Raw genomic sequence first — 20,814 nt, forward strand, 5'->3', positions numbered from 1 at the left:
AATTGGTCCAAGTAGGCTAATATAGCACTGAAAGGCTTGTGTGTACGAGATTTCTGCACGCCTTAAATGGCACGTGCTCTAAATTAATCCGTAGCCATCAGAACAGTAAGCTGCACGTAAAACCATAATTTTATTTTTACTTGAAAATTTAGCCAGTTTGCGCTAAAATCATTTCGTTGTGCACACTCCACCGGATACTAAAGTAATGAACCCACGATGAGCCTGAGGGGGCAACGAGTTACAAACAGAGAGTCAGAGGAATCTTGTTTATTTGTGCCCATATAGGATTGCATGTATCCAACCACCATCATTACTATACCATAAAATGCCGCCTATACAAAATATCCCAAACTGCCCGATCACGGTATGCTATGATAATAACTGAAAACAAATGTTCAACGGTAATAAGAATAATTTATATATGTAGGAAGCCAAGAAGGACACCAACCGAAAGGAAATAAAGAAAAACACCGATACTGGCGAATGGGCAGATAACAGCCATTTAATGATGACGTCGTTCGTTTGTCTTCCCAAAAAACCCTGAGCGAGGCAGTCAGGAAAGAACAGCGAAATCTTAAGGTAAACACGCGCTGCGTGCTCCCTGCGCGCGGCTATTTCTTCTCAGGGCCGTGTCCAACATCGAAGATGGCGGAAAGCACGCTTTACCATACCGACAACGTTCTGAACCACCGCTTGCAGTACGCGCATACGTTGCCTAATGCGTGCCCGTACCGGTACGCAAGCTTCCAGTGACTGCGTACGCCGCGCACAAGGAGGTCACGGGGGCAGCAGCAAACGGCGTGGTCACGGTACTTTCGGCGTCTCAGGGAGCAGCTGGGTCAAGGCCAACGCGAGCGGAACGCGGACCGAAGGTCGAGGTCTCCGCCGGCGTCCGATTCACTGCCAGATGCCTCGTGACAGGCAACCCCGTACTTTGACGCTAACGACACACACGCGGACATCGGGAATGCCATCACGCAGAGTTTGCAGTAATGTTACCCGCTGCTGAAAACAAGCTGCGTTCATACATTCCCCAACTGCCAATGAAGCATACCGCGGCAATCTGATGACTGCCCGCCAGCTTCTGCTGGCCCGAGCTTCCCAGGAGCGCCATTTTGTGCCTGACGTAAGAGAAAAAGCCAACTTAAGGGAAACTCGCATTCTAGCTCTTCCGCGCAAGGCGGGACTTCTTGCAGCACTCGTCCATACAGGCTCTCTATGCGCATGCGCTCAGTTATCGCGAAATCCAATGCGTGGATCAATTTTTCGGTCACCTGTACACGAGTTACGACACACTGGCCAGTCGCGTCAATTGCCTTCGTTTAGCTGAATTCGCGGAAGTCAAAAGTCCGCTTGTGGGAGGTGGTGTCGAACGGCCGCCCACCGCTCTGGTTACGTGACTCGCTCCAGCAGCCGAAAAGATATATACATTGCGCCAACACACAGCATGCGCATCGTCGCCCACGGACGCAATTGGCGCCGGACCAGATGGGCGAAACAGGCGGAAAGTGAAGCGTCCGGAATCGCGTGTTGTCCCCACCATATTTAATCGCCCGTTGATGGAAATCATCGATTCTGTAGCAGGCTAGAGGCGGAATGGTTCCAAAGTGGCGCAACGTCGCGACTACATTTCGTAAACACAATTAAATGTCTCCGACGTGCTTCACATTGCGAGAGTACTATCAGTTGGTTCAATGGTGCGTGCTCTCTGCTCGCGGGTGTCGCAGCCGTTCTATTTTCATGAAAGTCGCCGGAAGGCTCAACGTGCACCTACCTATCTGATCGAGGACTTCAAGGACCGTCGAGTGACACAAACAAGCCGTAAAAAGGCAATCTACCATGTTCTCGCCCTCCAAACAGACGTTCGGCAGTTGCTACGCGCACGAAGCCCGTGACACCCTCTTAGCTGAGCACGCGTTCCTGCAATTATGATACGTACCTTCATAACAAAAACGGTCATACCCGCTGAAGGCGCGACTAGGCAATCGGCGTGATCAAAAATACTCCTCGCGTCCAAATTAAAGCCCCATGTATCAATTTATGGCTATCGCTCTATTGATCACTGATCAAAAGTTCACAGATACAAACTCGCCGGACAGCCACTGACCAGGGGAGGTTTGTGTCTGTCTGTCTGTCTGTCTGTCTGTCTGTCTGTCTGTCTGTCTGTCTGTCTGTCTGTCTGTCTGTCTGTCTGTCTGTCTGTCTGTCTGTGAAAAAAAATTGAGCAGTTACAGGTGGGTCATTAGTGGTTCTGGTAGCTAGTAGGTCACTGACTCACTGTCAAATGATTGGTGGTTCACTGGTGATTGCCTAGTGACCCACCTGCATGGGCACACCGATGACCCGTGGGTGGGCCACCGATTGAACACTCGTGTGTCTGTGCGAGAAGCTGCCGACGTTGCAGTGCCGTCGTATGCTGGTGTCCACTAGGGTAAGTTATAACTGAACTTGAGTTCTTGGACAGTGTGTGCAATACGAAATGTACAACCGAATTAAGGAATAAGGGTGTCACCACGCAGTGGAATGGACGATATTGTTTTTAGCGTCATTTGCTTAGAAGCAAGCATGTACGCGAACATTTTTTTCACCTTCAGGGCTAACTTGATTTTTTTTTACTTTTTTCTCTGGACTTTGATGCACTGACAAAAACTTCTCATCGTCAGCTCTTAACGGCTCTCCGTGGTTAGCTCGGCGAAGTGGACTCTTCCTTCATATTTACCTGATATGTGCTGTTATTTTATTGCTCTAGGTTTTATATAATATATTCTGTGCTGGTGAAAGCAAGGCGGCCGATAGCACCGATATTTCCTGCTACGGCACATGAGCAACGAAGGATGTCAACAAAGCATGAAAGGGTCAACAATAGAGTTTCTAACTTCTCTGCTGTGCTCAGAGCAGTAATATTTGCCTTGGATGGCATGGTCACTTTATTTAACGTTTGTGCGGAATAATTCACCATGTTTCAAAAGTGTTCCAGATGTACCCACTATGTCGGTGAATGTGTTACTTCCATGTGCCATGAATGAGGGCGCATGTGGTACTCTGTGCGCAATAAATAGCTAGTTTCCAGAGTACGCATACGCGGTTCAGAGTATGGGCACAGGTTACTTGCGGTCGGCGGTTCTAATGTGTACGCTCTAAGTAGCTGATTGATTGATTGATTCATTGATTACTGCCCAGCAGCGTCGGTGGCAACGCGCGCTGCAGCAGCCCATTTTCCTGCTTATAAAGCGTTGCCCAATACCCTTTCGCGGGTGTTTGCGACTCTGTTGGTGCGTATCAATTGGTCAGAATAACAGCAGCGACTTTCGGATATGGGTCGGAGCACCGGAGCTTACTCCCAAGTTTTCGCTTCGAGTTATTACGACGTCAACTGAATCGTTAATGTGAGGGCATAAACGCTCAGGTGCAGTATCTCGTCTGCAGGTACTGGGGCCTGGAAACACAGAATAGCGATCCAGCTCAAGCATGTGAGACAATAAAGCAGCTCCCTGACGCCAGTCGACATTCCTCACGGCGAGTACGGACAAAAGCTCGCGGCAGGAGCGTCGAGAGTGTGTTCGTTCGGGTCATGATACGATATATCATTTGATGGCACGAATGCCACGCACGGCCGACTTTCCTGCGCAATGGCGGGCTCATAAGCGGCCGCTAACTTAGCGAATGAGTTGGCTTGCTTATGGGGCACGGGTAATATACAGGCTTGACGTAAGCTCACAGTGGATTGCTCAAAGATTTCCCAAACGAACGTGAGCAGTGGAGTTGTCATTGTCGGATTTAGACACTGATATCCACTTTTTATGGCTCCCCGAGCAAGAACTGGCGGCATCCTCGCCCACACCACCGCCTACAGTGAAGTGTTATGCCTGTCAGTGTACGGTGAAACCAGATGTTCCCCAACTCGTGTGGCCGTGCCCAGGCCTCAGTGGCCTGCGCACCCGAAATTTCCCATTGTGGGTTCTTTCCGGTGAGGAATGCATACGACCAACAAGTCGCCATAAAATGACTTCATTGCCGCTGTTGGCCTTCGTCACACAGAGTCTCATGAAGATACATTATTAATCCATTTCTCCTTTACTCCAATGTGGCCACGTGCCAACCTATTCATAAAGTTTCGTTCTATTCGATTCGTAAGCTCACAGACACCCAAAAAGGTCGCAGCAAAACAAAACAAAAAGTTCAATTTGCTTCGCCAACCTGACAGACATGTTACATATACCCATTATAGGACACCTTCTCATATATATATAATACTACCGACACATCCGCAAAGAATAACCTCTCCTACAACCCACACTCACGAACGAAGGTTCCCACGTTTGGTCACACCTCCTAACTAACACTGCAACGACACCATCCTGTCCCACATCTCCCCCAGCCGTTTCCCCTACAACTGCCCTGTCTGCCACGCCCTAGCCGCTAGCTTCCAACCTTGTATTATTCTGCCTACAGAAGCCCTCCCCCTCGCCTATTTCCGATCAGTGAGAATGCGCGCTGACAAGCTCTAGCGGGCCACCCGAGCAGCGAAAGTGCACGGCTAACCGGCCTAACGAGGCCACGCAGATGCTCTAAATCTGGAACTGGATAAGCGTTTAATCGTCCTCCCCAATTTGCTGAAAAAACCTGCTAACAGACCCCCAAAAAATGTCCCCTCCATTGTTTTTCTTCCTGCACACAAGGCCAGAACCTCACAGGCAAGTTTTTGTTCACTTAAACCAACTCGCCACCCACAAACTACTCTGCTGTTCTATTCCATATTATTCGCTGAACAGCACGTAACGATGGTTCTTAGTGCAGTCACCACGTTTCTTTTGTTTCAACATACCTTACGCAACCGAGAAAAAAAGGTCTTTTTCTTCTTCGTAGAAGTACAGACTACAAAAGCAAACAGAAACAGCCCCCCGGGTTCCCAAAGGAAGAAGCGAGTTCTTTTCATTTGCAGTCGTCTTAATGGCCACCTGTCCCGCGTAATTGTGATGGGTTGCGGCGAAGACGCATAAAAAGGCGGCCAGCGAGCGACCGGGTTGGGCAAGCAGCGGCCGCATCCCTACAGGAGATCACGAAATGCAATAACCGCCGCCTCCCTCTGTTTCCCTCTAGCAGTTTCCTAAAGCACGCATTCGCTTGGCACAGGTCCATCAGCAACGACACAGCGACATCACGACCGCTCGGAAAGAAAAGTAGGAAAGCCTCGTCGGCATGCTTTCCTTTACGCTTTGCAGGCTACGTAGCTGGCAGTTAAGTGCCACCGAGACTTGTTTGGGAGCAACCGAATGAGTGCGGCCAGGAGCGAAGAGACGAGAAGGAGAGCTGCCTCAGCGTCCGACGAGAAAAGACACTAGCCAAGTCATCCGCACTCTTTTAGCGATTCAAGGTCGCGCGCCAGCCCGGCATCTTTACGCGTCGGAGAACACCCAACCACCGAGTGCTAAGTTCATGATTGAAAACTATGAGTGACGTGGCCCGTGCGTAAAGTCACGGGGCCTTTTCTTCACACCCACTTACGGCTGGCTGATTTACAAATAAGTTGTCGCGTTCCCAGAACGTGCGCGTAAGTGCCGCGCCAGCGATTTTCATTTTTTTATTGGAACAAGCGTAACCGCGTTGAAAGCTCGTGCCAGCACTTCGTAACCTTCAGTCGGGGTTTTTCGTTCCTTCACAAGTCTGTTGTAGCAAATCTCTTGAAAATTGCGAAATTGGTACTCGGCCAACGCTTAGTCGTGCAGCGTGCGATTCAATCGCTGGATTGCCCATTTGCAGGACTTGCCGGGGCAAGTGACATTCTATATTTGGGGCCCGATTCAGGTATGAATAACCGGGGCTGACAACGGGTGAGGTACACACCACAACTCACATCCTGCGCTTATCTACGATGCTCAGCATGCCGATTAACCATGGCCTGCGGCGTACAATACGAAAAGGCATGCCGCGAAGCCGTCATGGGCAGAAAGAGACCCACACGGCTAGCGGGACGAGACCCCCTCTACCGTCTTCCTACACATTTTTCAAGTTCTTCCGACGCCTTTGCACGCGGCAGTCAAAATAGTCGTTACGGCCCTGGTTCTATAGTCGGTGAGGGAGCGATACAATTTATAAAATAATTCGACGATGACAAAACCTGCAGTGACCCTGTTCGTGCGCTTGTGAGGGAGACACTGCTTCATCGAACCTAGTTTCGCCGCCTGCGAACCTTGAGCCGCCGGTGGCTCCCGGTTGTTCCTCGCACCGCGTGTGTACTTGGCGACGTCCCCTGTCCCCTGGAACGTGGTACGCAAACAAGGCAAATCATGGAATCCGTCAGCAGAGGCATGTATCGGTGTCGCCGAGCTTAACATTCCGACGCGCGGGAAGGTCCCAAGAACGCCATCCGTCGCGTAAATCAATGATGCACGAAGCGCGACCCCGTCCGCGTCAGATGTCTTCGTGCCTTCTTTGGACCGGCCCGGAACATCAATGCCACCGCGCCAGCCGTGACCTACTCATGGAAATTATCCCTGGCTACCGCTACGCAACGGCATCATTCCGTTTTTTTACGTTCACGCTTATCGTTCTGGGTTCGAGCGAATCGAGGGCTGCATCAGGTAGCAGCACGAGCCGATTTTGTCCCCGATTTCCTGTAGGCATGCAGCGAGCTTGGAGGAATTCCTGCTTGCATGTTGACGGCAAAGGGCGTTCGTTAACGTGATTGGGCTGCACGAGCCCTTTATTCCGTGACACTACAGGCTCGAAGAATAGCGACATTTGCGCAAGGGGGCAGGCCGTTCCATTCGGCGGGTCCGCGTCTTTCTGGATTGCGTCGCCTGGCCTATTCAAGTGAGGTTCCACTAACTGTTGTGGGTTTTCTTCCGGGACGCTAAATGATGGCCCAGAGACGCGACGATGTCAGCTTGCACGCGAAATTAGTCCTAATGAGCCCCGCTGGGAGCTCGTGCCTGAGGCTTCGTCTTCTCAGAAGTTTGGATAATCGAGTCATTCAAAGGCGTGGCGTAGATGGCTCCGCTGATACGAACGGTTGGGAATCAGAGGTTTTTCCCAGTGCACCGACGCGACGCGCCGTAAACCATGCTCATTTCCACCAGGCTGCGCTTCTTGCCGAGTTGTTGGTCCACAAATGCAGAAAAGGCCGTCGGTTCATCAGAATTATGATTGTGACACCCTGAAATTATAGTTGAAACTTAAAAAGCCGAGTCTCAAGGTGCGCGCTCGAGTGAAACCCCATTTTGTTTTTTTGTTTTTTTGTTTTTTCGCTCCCGGACAGCCACTGAACGAAGGATGGCACGCGTACGTTGTTAGGTTATCCCACGCGCCGTTACGAACATGCAGTGTCACCGCTTGTAAAATTGAGAAAACGTTAGTCCAGCTCAATGTATACCTTCAACGAATCCATTGAAGCTCACAAAGCCCTCATTGGCGCGAAAATTCCAAACGAAATTGCTACCATGTGAAACAAAGATTAAAAGTCTGCTAAATGGTGGAACGAGAATCGGTAGTTAGATTATTAATTTCGTTGAATCATGCTGGGGCAAAAATATTCGAACGCTAACTGTACACTATCTTAACGGGCTAACCACGGCGGTGTCATTGTGTGCACGAATTGGTACCTTAAATTATGCTGTATGTCGTACAAATAGCTTACACTTGTGAATTATAGAAATTGCATAAAAACATCTTCACGTACAGTTTCATTGTATTCAAACTTCCTAATCGATGATGTTTAAAGTACTTTTTTAGCTAGCACGTGTTTCGATCCATCTTACAACCTGACGTAAGATACAGGGTGATGAAAGTTAAGTCGACAGGTGTTCTTTAAAACAGGCACTTAGATGTACGTGAAGACCATCTCTACAGTGAGATTATGCGCCCAGGAGCACAGAATGAGGTGTTAATTTTTGATGTCGGTGGGTTAATTAACTAAACTTGAATAATGAACTTTTCAGTGGCTGTGGTAACCAGGCATGTTTGAATTGAAGAGTTAGACGCAGTCGTGTTTCTATGCAGTTTCATTGGCCAGAATTCTTCTAGCGCATCCGTACTCCGAGATATCGAACGGCGAAGTTTAATTGCCGCCGTTCCCATGATTACGCATGCAAGACAGTGAGGACCGGCGCGAAGCTCCTCCCTTCTGTGACGTGCCTGCTGTGTACGGTGTTTACTTTGACAAGGGGGTGGAGGCATAGTCAAAAGTGATAACTGGCACCCTTTCAGTCTTGGCTGGCTGGCATTATCGCAATCTGCAGCACTCGGAACCGCTATTGATACACAGAACAAAAGGGAGGAGCTTTGTGTCGGTCTTCACTATCTTGCTTGCGTAATCATACGAACGGCAATTAAACTGCGCAGTTTAATCTCGGAGTACGAATGCGCTAGAAGAATTCTGCCAAATGAAAATGTGTAGAACCATGAATACGCCTAAACTTTAAATACAAACATGCCTGCTTACTGTAGCCACTTAAAAGTTAATTATTCATTTTTAATTAATTAAGCCACCGACAGCAATAACCAGCCCCTAATTCTGTGTCCCACTGGGCGCTTAAACTGACTATACAGGCAGTATTAACGTAAATCTACGCACCTAATTTTAAAAATCCCCGTATACTTAATTTTGGTCCCCCTGAATATAGTGAGGGTTCGAAGTTTCTAGAATTTAGCAACTCGCCGCATTTATTGAAAAAAAAAAAAAAGAACCTAATTGAGAATTTTGCTTCTAGCATTATATATACTTCAACCTACATACTTCAAGTGGTTGCTATTCCTTCCGTAAGAGTTGAACTGACCTGAAGCTTTCGACACACGCGCTACTCGGCGCGCGGCGATTGCTAAAATTCGAAAAATAAGGGAGAAAAGAAATGGTTGTAAAGCCCCTCAGCACCGTAGCTTTTTTTTTTTTTTCTACCCATTGTCAGAACCTGGGAATAAGGGGGAGGGGTGGATATGTTCATTCGACCTGTCGCAGTAGCTGCAGACGCCATGTGTCGGACTGCTGAACGCAAGGTCGGGTGCTCGATTCCCCGCTGGTTCAGTGGTCCCTATCCTCAAGGAAGTGAAAGCAAAAATACACGTGTTTACTGGATTTCGGAGCATGTTAAATAGTCTCAGTCAGTATATATATAATCCGCTGTCTTCCAATGGGGCATAGGCCAAGCGTTTTTTTTTTTTTTTTTTTTTTTCGCGCGCTTAATAGCAATCGATTTTAAGAAGGTAACAGGCGGAGCTGGTATTTCGAATTTGGAAACTGGGAACATTGAAGGGCTGATGTTATACATTACAGTAAGATAAATTGCTGCCCTTCCTTTTCCCTTGTGTTGACGCAAAAAAGTTGGCGCTTTCGTGTTCCAGTAGCTGTTGTCCAATGCTGAAGATTCGGAAACATTCCGAATCGATATATTGCGCTGTTGGGTTACCTAAAAAAGTAGGTAAGAAAAGCTATCAACTAGACTTCGTTCAACATTTCTTGCTTACTCCTTCCAGTGTTTCCGTCCGCAAGCTTGCGTACTTACAGCGCGTGTCTTAAAGATTAAGACGAATAGCAGCTCTCCGAATGCGTGCCCTCGAAATTGGCAGTGGGGTACGATGCATAACTGTGAGACTAAACAAAACAACAGAGGGGAGGATGGACACTAATCTCATTTCGGCAATGGTCTTCAGTTCGGGACGCATGCTGGGAAGCATCAGAGCGGCTCGAACGAGCGCCCATCAATTGCCACAACACAGAGCCATCAAGAACATCCTCCCCGTGTCCTCGTGTCCGCTTCCGGGCAATGGGGGTTACGAGCAATCACGGGCAGCGCTGTAGCGGGAGACGTGAGAGAGGGGGCGGTGATCACAGGGATGCCATCCTTCAGGCCTGGGAACTGAGAATGCAAAGCAGGCTCGAGGCAAGGAAGACCGCAGTGCGCGAGCCAATGATAGATTGCGCGCATCGGCGAAGAGGAGGAAGCGGTCCGGCAAGGTTGGGTCCGTGACCGCCGCTGTGGTCAGGAGCGGCCGCCAACCCTTCCCGGCAGCGGCGTCAGTGCGCGAATCCTTGTGCGGATCATCGCCAAGCGCGCGTCCGCTTATAGCAGAAATAATGGCGAGCGCTTGGAATGGGCGCCACTTCTCATGGAGCATGCGGTCATTCGTTCCACCGCGGGGAAGGAACGTAACTCCACCATAATTGTCAGCCTTGTTATTCGTTTTTCTCTCTTCTTGCGTGTGTATAATTCATTTGTGCAAGAAGCATCTGTGCCAAACCGCGCTGGACACAAACAAATATTTTGCGCATTCATCGAATGCTGGAATGAGCGAAGCGACGTGGTGTGCCTCCTTAATGAACTAGGGGCTATTTTGCCTATTTTGATTGCTATAGGGACTATTTTGATTGCGTAACCGTATCTCGCTTATCTTTAGTCTCTTCGTGTCAACCGGATTAGTGCACTTACGACGCGACTGGAAAGAGACATTTTTCTCCCCCCCCCCCTCTTTCTCACATTTATTTCGTAACTGACTCCGGCGCCGTGATGACCCGTCTCGACGCACGGTGTTAATCCGTTACATTTATAAAACTTATCACAATTGTAAATGTACTCGTTGAATGAATAGATTCAATGATCTTCTCATTCTTAATTCTGATAAGCCGCGTGCATAGCGAGGGCCTTGGTTCTGACGGTTTTGGCGCTACGGTTAGTATAAAGGTGTTACCCTCAGGTCAACTGCTCCCGACATTTTGGCGACGCTCGAAAAGGAGGTCCCCCTCACCCCGAGTTGTTGGAGCACTGCCGGACACCACCCTCAAGCGTAGGATGCCCTTACATTCATATAAATACACTCGAGAAGGAAGTGGAACACAGCCGCCCCGGAAGCTTAATTGACAAAGCATCGGACGCTTTATCCGAAGATCGTGGGTTCGGATTCCACCAGGGTCCATGGTTTTCTTCATTTTTCTTTTTTCCCAGGATTTCAAAATTCCAAATCAGGACGAAGGCCCTCTACATTGACATAGACTTGCAACTGCTGGAGAGAAGGAAGCAGCGCTGTTTTTATGTTCCATTCCTTCTCTTTTTGTCTTGCCTTTTGCGCGCTGATAAGTTACGAGTATCTCTCCGGTTGCACAACAAAACGCATTCATTAAATTGAAAACAATCGGTATTCCAAGTAACGGACTGTCCTTCTATCGCACGTAAGTGGGAAAATAAAACGTGGCTGGCTAAAAGCTGCAACATTTACTTATGCGTGGAATGAGTTCCATGGCGTACTTGTTGCGATGCATGTACTATATATCATCACGATATACAAGCATACACACAGAGTCTGTGCTAAGCGTGAATGAGTCCGCAGTACGTTCACCACGTCAGGGAAAACGTAGTGGGAGAATTGCTTCGGGGGGACGGGTTCCCCTTTGTGTCATGTACCGGACGTACATGGCACAAAATGATGTCGTTTTGCTCTCACTACGCCGTCAAGAACTGGCGCCTGTGCCTGCACGTGTTCACTCTACTCGCCATCTACCCAGATATCTTCATTCACTCGGCGAGTCGAAGCTACAGGACATCTAGCGGGACAACAAGATAGCGTCTAACTGAAGTGGCAGCCACTTCATCGCGTCTCAGAGGCTGCTCGCTTAGTGGCCTGACCGACAAAAGACGATAACCTCGACTTACTCGCGCGGTCTCATTTTGCTCCCTTCAACCTTGTAGCGGATAGCCCAATTGACACAAAGGTGATAAAGTTATAAAGACAAATTAAAGCAACGGTAAGTTTAATCTTCTTGGCACATCGCAGCTATACAAGCGGTCTGCGACACTGAGCTTTTGATTAAGGATGAGGAGCAACTAAACACTTATAGGCGCATGAAATTGTTTAATAGCTATTTCACGCATTTAGTTTGACGTGTACAAGGTCACGGCCGCGTCTTACGGTTGCATGTTGCCACCGTGAGTCCCTCTATTTATGCTTACCCTCATAATCATTACCATAATAATAATCGTCGTCGTCATCATCGTCATCATGAACAACAACATACTCATCATCATCATCACCCCATCATCATCATCATCATCACCACCATCATAATCGAATTGATATGACCCTTGTAGACGAAGCATTGTTCACACAGAGACTTCCAACTGCACCCATGCTGCGCTATCTGAATCAATTTGTTTACCAAGGATGAGCTAGAATATTTATGTCGGTTGAGCGAAACTATATGGTGCATACAGTTGCCTTCAGGAACAAATAATTACTGAGTAATCCGGAGTAAATGTGCAATATCCGGTGTCACGAGGAGGTATAAAACAGAGACTGAAAACAATGGGAGCCCCGCGCGCTGGTTTTGTTGGGCTGGGCAGCCTGGGCTGCACTTGCTAAGGTGTATTTGATATTGTAGCTATTACAATGCTACACTTGTAGACCCCCCCCCCTCCCTTCTCCTTTGGTTGAGTCGTCGTTGGGGGGCAGTGTCGTTGTGCGGCGTGGGCACAAAGGAATCGATTCATTTCTGGGGAGCAATGGCTATTTCCCTGATGAGGTCCAAAACTGGAAACGCCCACACATGTACACATGCACGCGCATGGTTTATATTATTTCACAGCCTTGCACTATGGCGCGCGTGGTTATCGCAAACTCAAATGATTTGAGTCCCCCCCCCCCTCATTCAGGCCAAGTCCGAAGAGTGTACCCTTGAACTCTTGACAGCCTACTTACGCTGTCAAGTTAGACGGCCATGGTCTTCTATCATTTCCTTGAGTGAACTCTCATCCTACTTTGTGGGCGTTACCACTACCACTACCGCCTTCCTTCTTAGGCCAACGAGGAACTTCTCGTGGTTCGCGATTGAGGCTCCTCACGAGCCCACCGTGCTCCGTACGGCGTCTAGACTATGCCATTGGGCCGAGACTTCCTCCGCGGCACGTGTAGTCACGCCTTAGTTTCTGATCAATATACCTGCGCGACAGTCGGCGAATGGGTCGACCGTGAGACGCTTTTGATACATGTCTCGTGAGTTATCGTACCACCACTGGTCTGTTTGACGGAGGATATTTCGCTATCTCGATCGGAGAAGATCTCAAGGGGCCCGGAAGGAGTGGCCGCTTTCGATTCCATTTGTCAGCGGGCACTCGCTCCTCTCGACAGCCAGCTGGCCCGAAATGCGCCCGCTGACGGGGTCACAAAAAGGAGTGAACTCTCGCGCCCAGAAGAGGCGACACCCGCGGCGAGCACCGGTGACCCACGCGGACCGCATGGTCTCCTGCCGGCGGCCAGCCCGACATTCCGCTCGGGGTGAATGGTTGGAGAGGGCCTCGCCGACCGGTTCAGCCATCTGCAGCCACGCTGTGCCGGGAACGCTTCAGTTGCGCGCGATAAATCCCTGTCAGCACGGGCGGCGGCACGCAGGCTGGCCGAGCAGGAAGACGGCAAAACAAGCCAGGAGCGACAAACTTACGTGTTACGCGCACCCGGACACGTAAGCACGCAAGATCAGCGGCTCGCATATATCTAGCGTGGTTCCGATAGGGATTTTTGGCGGTCTTCGCCGGCACAGCGGGCGCAGAGGTCAAGGTGCGAGGCGGTATGACAGCAGCATGACAGCCGTGAAGAGCGCGCTAATGCCGTCGCATAAGAACTTCGGCGCGCCTACACCGCCAGGTCGCCCCGAACGCGTGCAGATTTCGCGTGGTGCACCGCGACCGGCCTCGTGTGCGTTGATCACCTGCAGGCGATCATATTTGAGGACTTTTCTCTCGAACAAGGTTGCCCTACAGGCCTGCGCCGTGCCTCTTGGCCCCCTCGCGCTTGTTTGCCCCCGTTACGGCTGGCGTCGAGCGTTTCCTCTGCCTTGCCGATGCACGCGCTGTTTGAGCAGCGGGGCCCTGTTGACCGGCGCCGCTCGACGCGTGTGTGCCCCTGATATCGGCTTGCGCCGACCTACGAAGAGGGACACTCGAGCGAGCTTTCTAGGACGTTGCGATATGCTATACTTAGGTAGCTACCTTAGCTGACTAATTAAATGAAAGGTGACTAACGTTACGCAAAGCGTCTGTGCTCGGTTATTGGTAGCCGGAGAGGTGTGCGCGCAAAATACTGCATTTTTAAGTTTAGAAGAAACCAGCTGGTTTCTTCTAAACTCAAAAATGCACCAACTAGCCCAGCAACAAACTCTCCTGCATTTTTAAAAAGGCCGCAATGGGCTGCCGGGAAATGCCCCCGGGAAATGCGACACACCAGTCATTGCCCCAGCAGCTGGCACCGGTCGTCTCGCTCAATCTGGCACTAAAATATGCACCCCCCCCCCTTCACCCCCACCCTCACACACACACACCCCGTGCGGGTGGTTTACGTAATGTTTATGTTAGGGCAAAATACTATCATGGTACCGCCTTATAGTGCGTCTGTGTGTCACTACTACGGCGGGCGTCGGCGCGTTAACCCCCCTGGCCCTGAAAAATAGTAAGGCGGCACATGTATGCTAGCAATGTGGTACCTCAACAAACAACCGTTTAGCGCTGCGTTGGGTAAACGACAACGCGAGAGCAAGCGCTGTATTCCACCTCTGCAAGCATCCTTCCCAACACACACACACACACACACACACACACACACACACACACACACACACACACACACACACACACACACACACACACACACACACACACACACAAAAAAAAAAAAACGGAATGCTGATAGTGACCAACAGACCACAACTGATCTAGCTTGTAATGCCTGAGGGGCGGCTTTGCATGGTATAAATTCAAAACATTTTAGGCCGGAGTCATCAACCAGAGTCGACTTTTATGGTGTCTAAGACAAAACTGCCAAAAAAAAAGAAAAGAAACGTCAACATATAGGGCACGATATAAAGCGAGTCTAGTTAATCGCTTGGAGGGTACGAGACAGTAGGCGCCGTACGTACGGCTTTCCCATCGGGGCGGGCGAGGTATTGAGATGATCCCTCTGAGAGTGGAATGTCGGAATGCTTCACGGACAAGCGGATATAGCGAACATCGTGTAAACCTGGCCACCTCCGTTATCGCGTGTGTCGCAACCTTCGTTGCAGAACCCGCGATGAGGCGACGTTGCGCGGTCGACCTGATGCCAACCACGATTCACTTCTTATTCTGGGCGTTTTGTGTCCCGCTGTATCTCCCTCTGGCCCCGCAGTCTCATTGGGGCGGCCGTGACTGAGCTTAGAAAACAGAGCTGGCGCACCTTCAATAAGGGGGTAAAATATAGGAGGTAATTTTCAGAGTCTAGTTTCGACAGACCGGCCGGCCTCAATATTGTGCGCTATTTCGGCTTATTTCTCGAAGGAGGACGTTAAATTGTAGAGTAAATTTTACCAGGTTTGGGTTCTCTAAAGCTTGGCAAAAGTTCTTTTTGCAGGAAAACGAAACGGAATGAAACAATGGTAAAAAAAGGGAAATACGCTAGACTGCAAAACCAGGGCAAGTTATCGAACGTGTTTCGACCGGGTTGAACGCTCACTTGGACTAGGCAGCCCCTAGGTTTCTCCCAAGACCTTGCCAGCACCCGCTATCAGGCGCCATCCCAGCAGCGTCGCGCTCGCCCCATCAGCAGCAAGCGCGGAGCGAGGTTGCCGCAGAGCGGGTGTGAGAGAGAAAGGAAAATGGCAGCGCCTCTGTGCGCGGGGAAATACGGTATAACCGCTATTCAAGACGCAATTTTCCGGCAAATTTTTCCGACGGTAATAGCGGTGACGAATACGAATGAGGAATGCGCCATAGGAATAATTGTAATTTATGACGTTTGAAGCTCCTGGAATTTTTTGCAGCACCAATGTCTGCCCTTACCCTTTTTAATTCTTAGCCGTTCCTTTTCTTGCTCGGAACTGAAGTGCGGTGGTACAGACCCGGTTCAGAAAGACAAACTGCATTCATAGAACAACCTTGCATTGGGCGAGATATTTTCACATAACCCAGAGGAGCGCAAAATTTTAACGAACTTGGGAAACAAGGAAAGACTGTAGGAGCGCCGTGTAAATCGCCGTCTTCCTCACTACAAGCTTATAGATGCACTTTTGTTTGCAGCCCCCCCCCCCCCCCACCTTCCTCCTAGGGCTACGCTTTTATTTTTCAATCATTGAATCCTTCCGCCAATCTTCGAAATATTTTCTAACATAGCTGCTTCTACTTCTAGAATCAGTCAACGAAGTGTACAGCTTAAATACTCGAGTTATTTTGCAATGAAGTTCCTCTAACGGGGCGGCTGTTTGGCATAGCTTCCAGGCATTCGAGAATCTTTTTTTCCTATCTGGGAGACTGATTGTTACCTTCACATCCTTACCAAATGAGGAATGAGTTCATGATACCGCTCCTGAAGTAGACAGGCGGGTCATCCAGTTCCTTAAAAGAGACATTCTGATTTATGCTCCCGGTAAAATTCAAACCACCAACCATGCGCTAACGCTTCCGATGCTGCACCAATCGACACAGGAGCGATTGAATTACCCTCCATTTTATTCCGTCCTTATGTGTACGTGTTTCATGCGACGGGGGAGAACGATGAAACTTGGAAGACGGCGAACAAACACGAGACAAGACTTTGGAGAAGGGTCTATAACCTCAGCCCGCTATACCAGCGTTTCGACGAGAATGTCTTCGTCAGGTATCCAAGTGCTTGTGTCTCGTGTATATATATGATATAACAGCAAAATAAAACAAGAAAAGCGATAAAAAAATGGTACGAGGCCACGAATATTTTCTCAGTTATGACACCAGCGGGAGTGAGTGAGGGAGGCACCTGGAGTGCTCCTTCGCGCGCAAAACTGAATCTATTAGGCCTGCCGTGAAATAGCACAGCAGGCTGTACAGGGCTTCGCAGTTGGCTCGGATGCCAAGGCAGCGTGCATTTGCAAGGGCGGGGATAGTTACTTGCGCCTGTTGCTTCGCTAGAGAAAGTACACGAAGGACAAAGGTGACGCTGCAGAGCGATGGAACTCTGGCTCCCCGCGTCCGTAAGGCTCTTTCTTGTGGTTACCATCAATTACGCCCCAGGAACATTCTTCTCGTGGGTTTGCTTGCTTGTCACGTACCGACCATAAATTGCGATCAGCTTGTAAAGTGGGCAGTACAAATTGCCGACTCAGATAACGTCTTTTTTGGTTATTATTTTTTGCGTAAAAACTGAGGAGGCTTGATGACCCGCTGTAGTAAGTCTTTCTCTATTCACTACATACACGAGTATATGTATACACAAAGTGCAAGGGTTTTTTTTAAGCCACTCCGCACGCACGCTAAATCCAGGAAGTGCGCCTAATGTTACGTGGTTAACAAGACTTTATCGATAAACGTGACCTGTTTTCAGTAGGGCCCATTCACTTTTATTGCGACTTGTAATGTGCCGCGATAGTAAAGGGCCCCCGATGTTGCATAGATTGTACCGAGATAAAATCTCGCGTGGGTGCATTGAGGATGTGGTGCACGAAGCATGGATGAACCTTGCTTGTCCTTCACCTGTGGTACTCTGTGGTATACCGCACTTAGATCTCTAACATAAACGCACCTTGCTCTGCTTGTAACAATTGCCCTTAAGTGAACGAAACAGTAACTCCCCCCTCCCCCTCGAAGGGCATTTTGACGACTGCCTTTCTGGTGGTATCACAGGAGCGGGTCTGGGCTATAGCCGTGAGTCTCCCTCATTGCAATTACCAGAGCCCCTCAAAGTATTGAGCGACTCTGCAGTTACCAATCATAGCGCGGACAAAGGGGCTACGACAAGACCCAGTATATCCATATCACTTGTGAAATGTGCTCAGCGCTGCGACTCCCTTATTGGAAATATGATGTCTTTATCGCGAGATGCAAGAGCACCGATCACGTTTTTCAGTACGATCATGTGTTAGCGTCATTCCTTAAATTCTCTTTCCCATACCCAGCGATTGTCGCTCAGGCGCATAATGGAAAAGCAGATTTCCGGAACAGTCCGCCACTCGACGAAACTTGAATGTGAAGGATTCGTTTAGTGGAGTGAAATCTCTATAACTGAAACTTAATAAAGAATTTTTTTTTTTTTGCGGAAATCAGTAAGTTCAAATGAACGCAGCAATGACGGTGTAATGTAACTCACGATTTTATATTAGTGAATTTGTAATAATGAGGTTTCGCTGCCTCTACAGTAAAGTTAGTCCACCGTTCCCGCTTATGAATCAGCTGCGTAGCTCAGTTCCACAGTTGCTGCAGCAGTGGTTACAATGACAGCCATTGCAACGACTGCTGTGGCTTCAGCAGGAGCAGCAGATCAATAACCTGGGTACCGACAGCCCCGTTTTTCAAACGGAAACGGGATCATCCCAGGTTTCACGCGTGCAGGGCGTCGCTCACAGTCTCGCTGCAGCGGTGGTATTAATGAAAGCGCGGATTTCAGCCGCAGTGTTCGGGCAGTTTGCTTACCGCGAACACGTGGCAGGTTGTGACGGACAGCCCGATGGCCAGCGGCGCCGAGCCCTGGACGTCGAGGCGGTTGGCATCGCAGACGGCGAACACGGTGAGCACCAGGATGAAGGTGATGCTGGTCTCGACGCCGAGGCCCATGAGCGGCGTGACCCCATCGGCGAGCCCGGTGCCGCCCAGGGCCCCGTGTCGGGCCTCCGGGGTCACGGCGCGCAGGAGGGCGGCGCCCGTGATGCCGCCGATGAGTTGGCTGACGATGTAGAAGAAACTCCGCAGCAGCGACACGCGTCCCACGAACAGCATGCCCATGGTGACGGCCGGGTTCAGGTGGGCACCGCTGACGTGTCCCAGCGCCTGCACCATGGTGGCCACGGTGATGCCGAAGCCGATGGCGATCTGCACCATGGTGGCTTCCCCCTGGGGCTTCTCGGGCGAGCCCCAGTTGATGCAGGACCCGCAGCCGATGAGCACGATGACTGCCGTGCCCACGTACTCGGCCACCATGGACTTCCACAGGCTGCTGGTGGCCGACACCTCGTCGATGCCGCAAAAGGAGCGGAACTGGCGTACGCGACCCATCGCCTCACTCGCTGCCGGTGCCTGAAGAACGGACTTCCCCCTCAAATGCCTCCAAATCGAAACGGCGGGGCTGTCTCTCGGCTTTTTTCGGTGGGATAAGGCCGCACGAACAGTACCTGAGATACTTTTTTTCACGTGCCCTTGGCTCCACGGGGACAGCTAGAGCTCGGCAAACGCTCCGGTCGAGGCGCTCGAGAAGCCGCTACTCGTCTTGGAGAACACTTGACGGTGAGATTCTGCGCGCGTAAACGACACCGGTGCAGATCCGATAGCGAACGGACGATTTCCCAGACAGCTTTGATAAAGTCGGAGCTTGCGAGTCAACTTTTAGCGGTTGCCCTATCTCTTGCGCTTCTTTTTTGTATTTGCTCCTGCTCTCCCATCGCCGGGAGGAGCAGGAATGGATACGCAGGAGGACGCCGTCCCTCCTCCTCCTCCTCGGGTGGCGTCACGTGACCTTGGCGGCAGCGTCACGCGGGGAGAGCCGAGACACTCGACCGAGGAGGAAGAGGACAGGCCAGAATTGATCTGAAACGGCCGGCGAGAATGCTAATCGTTTTTTCCGTAAGCGGCGCAGCGGCCAGTCAATGGGAAGGTGTGCGCCCTCCATTTTCTCCAGCGTCTTCGCCCTCGTGATGGCTTGAAAGACCCCGGCGGAAAAAAAGGGGGGCGAACAGGCACGGCTGCGCTCCCGCTTGGCTGGGTTTGGCTGGACTTTTTCGTCGCGTCCCCCGCGCACAGACAAGCGCACCCTTTCTCACGCCGCATGCGCGAGGAGGATGGGAAACATGATTGCGTGTAAGGTGGGCTGTGGTCAACGCTGTTCCTGGAATGGATACTATGGATTCGCACCGGCACCTGAAAGCCGGCTCGGTTAACGGTTAAACGAGGCGTGGAGCCACTCCTGGAACGAAACATGCGTCAGCCGTATGCGCGTTTCTTCCTGGGTTTGCTGGTCACGCGACTAGCCAAGATTACCTGCCTGACAAATGGTGTCATCACCGCAGGAGAGTGGAAGAAAAGAAAAGAAAAAAGACGTAGATTAGCTCCTTCACATGTATTGATTCTGCAACATAAGCAATAAAGCTGGCGATTTCATCTCGATGTGCAGTGCCTGGCACAGTTTGCTTTTGCTTTATAGGGACTTTCGCGAAGCAATCTTTCTTCTTATCTGTTATCTTTATGCTACGCATAGCACAACGCAAGTAAACCTTTCGCCAGAATTCCTCTCTTTATACGTTTGTATGCAACACTTTCCAGGTTCGCAGTCGTAAACTCTCGCACACGTCCGTTTTCACATGGATTGCACGCGCAAACGCAGCGAGTGTTCAAACGCGCGCTTCGTTGCGTCGTTATCAGAAGCACGTCCTGAGACGTCTTTCAGGCCTGTTTATGTCCTGACACACGCCGTTTATATCAGGACAGAAGGAGCCATCAGGATTTCGCTCAAAAGGAGCGCATTCCCGCAGTACAGCGGAAGGTCTGTTGTAGATCTATATATAGCGCGCCGAGCCAGAAAGGCGCACGGGTTTTGCACTCAGTTTACCAAAAAGGGCATGCTTTGAATACTCCTGTCCTGTTGTTTAAAAACAACACTTTTCTTCCACCTTGGTCAAACCGCACAGGAATATATTCAGACATTTGAAGCTCAGAGATAAGTCCCTAAATTAGTTGTTGGCGTGCGTTGCGGAGTGCGAAAAAATGGCACTTGTTCACTGGATGATAACTTCAGTCGTCGAATGAGTTGTTCGAGCATCTGTGCAGTGTGCACAACTGCGTAGGTTCCGGCTATTCTCCTTAGCGCGGATGACATGCAAGAAGCTTTCGTGTCCCTCGCTATGTGCGACAA

General features: G+C 50.1%; 1 protein-coding gene across 1 annotated transcript in view; it reads right to left on the reverse strand.

Annotated features, from left to right (window-relative positions):
- LOC144155490 (aquaporin AQPAe.a-like) overlaps nucleotides 1–19,364 on the reverse strand; it is a 29,251-nt gene extending 9,887 nt beyond the window's left edge. The window contains exon 1 of the mRNA XM_077686964.1: nucleotides 18,387–19,364. Within this exon, the coding sequence (XP_077543090.1) occupies nucleotides 18,387–18,965 (579 nt within the window). The 5' untranslated portion in view covers nucleotides 18,966–19,364. The remainder of the gene's footprint in view (nucleotides 1–18,386) is intronic.
- Nucleotides 19,365–20,814: the final 1,450 nt, after the last annotated feature.

Source organism: Haemaphysalis longicornis, unplaced genomic scaffold (assembly GCF_048455015.1).
Source record: "Haemaphysalis longicornis isolate Haplotype H1 unplaced genomic scaffold, Haemaphysalis longicornis Haplotype H1 scaffold_1, whole genome shotgun sequence".
Classification (NCBI taxonomy): Eukaryota; Metazoa; Arthropoda; class Arachnida; order Ixodida; family Ixodidae; genus Haemaphysalis; species Haemaphysalis longicornis.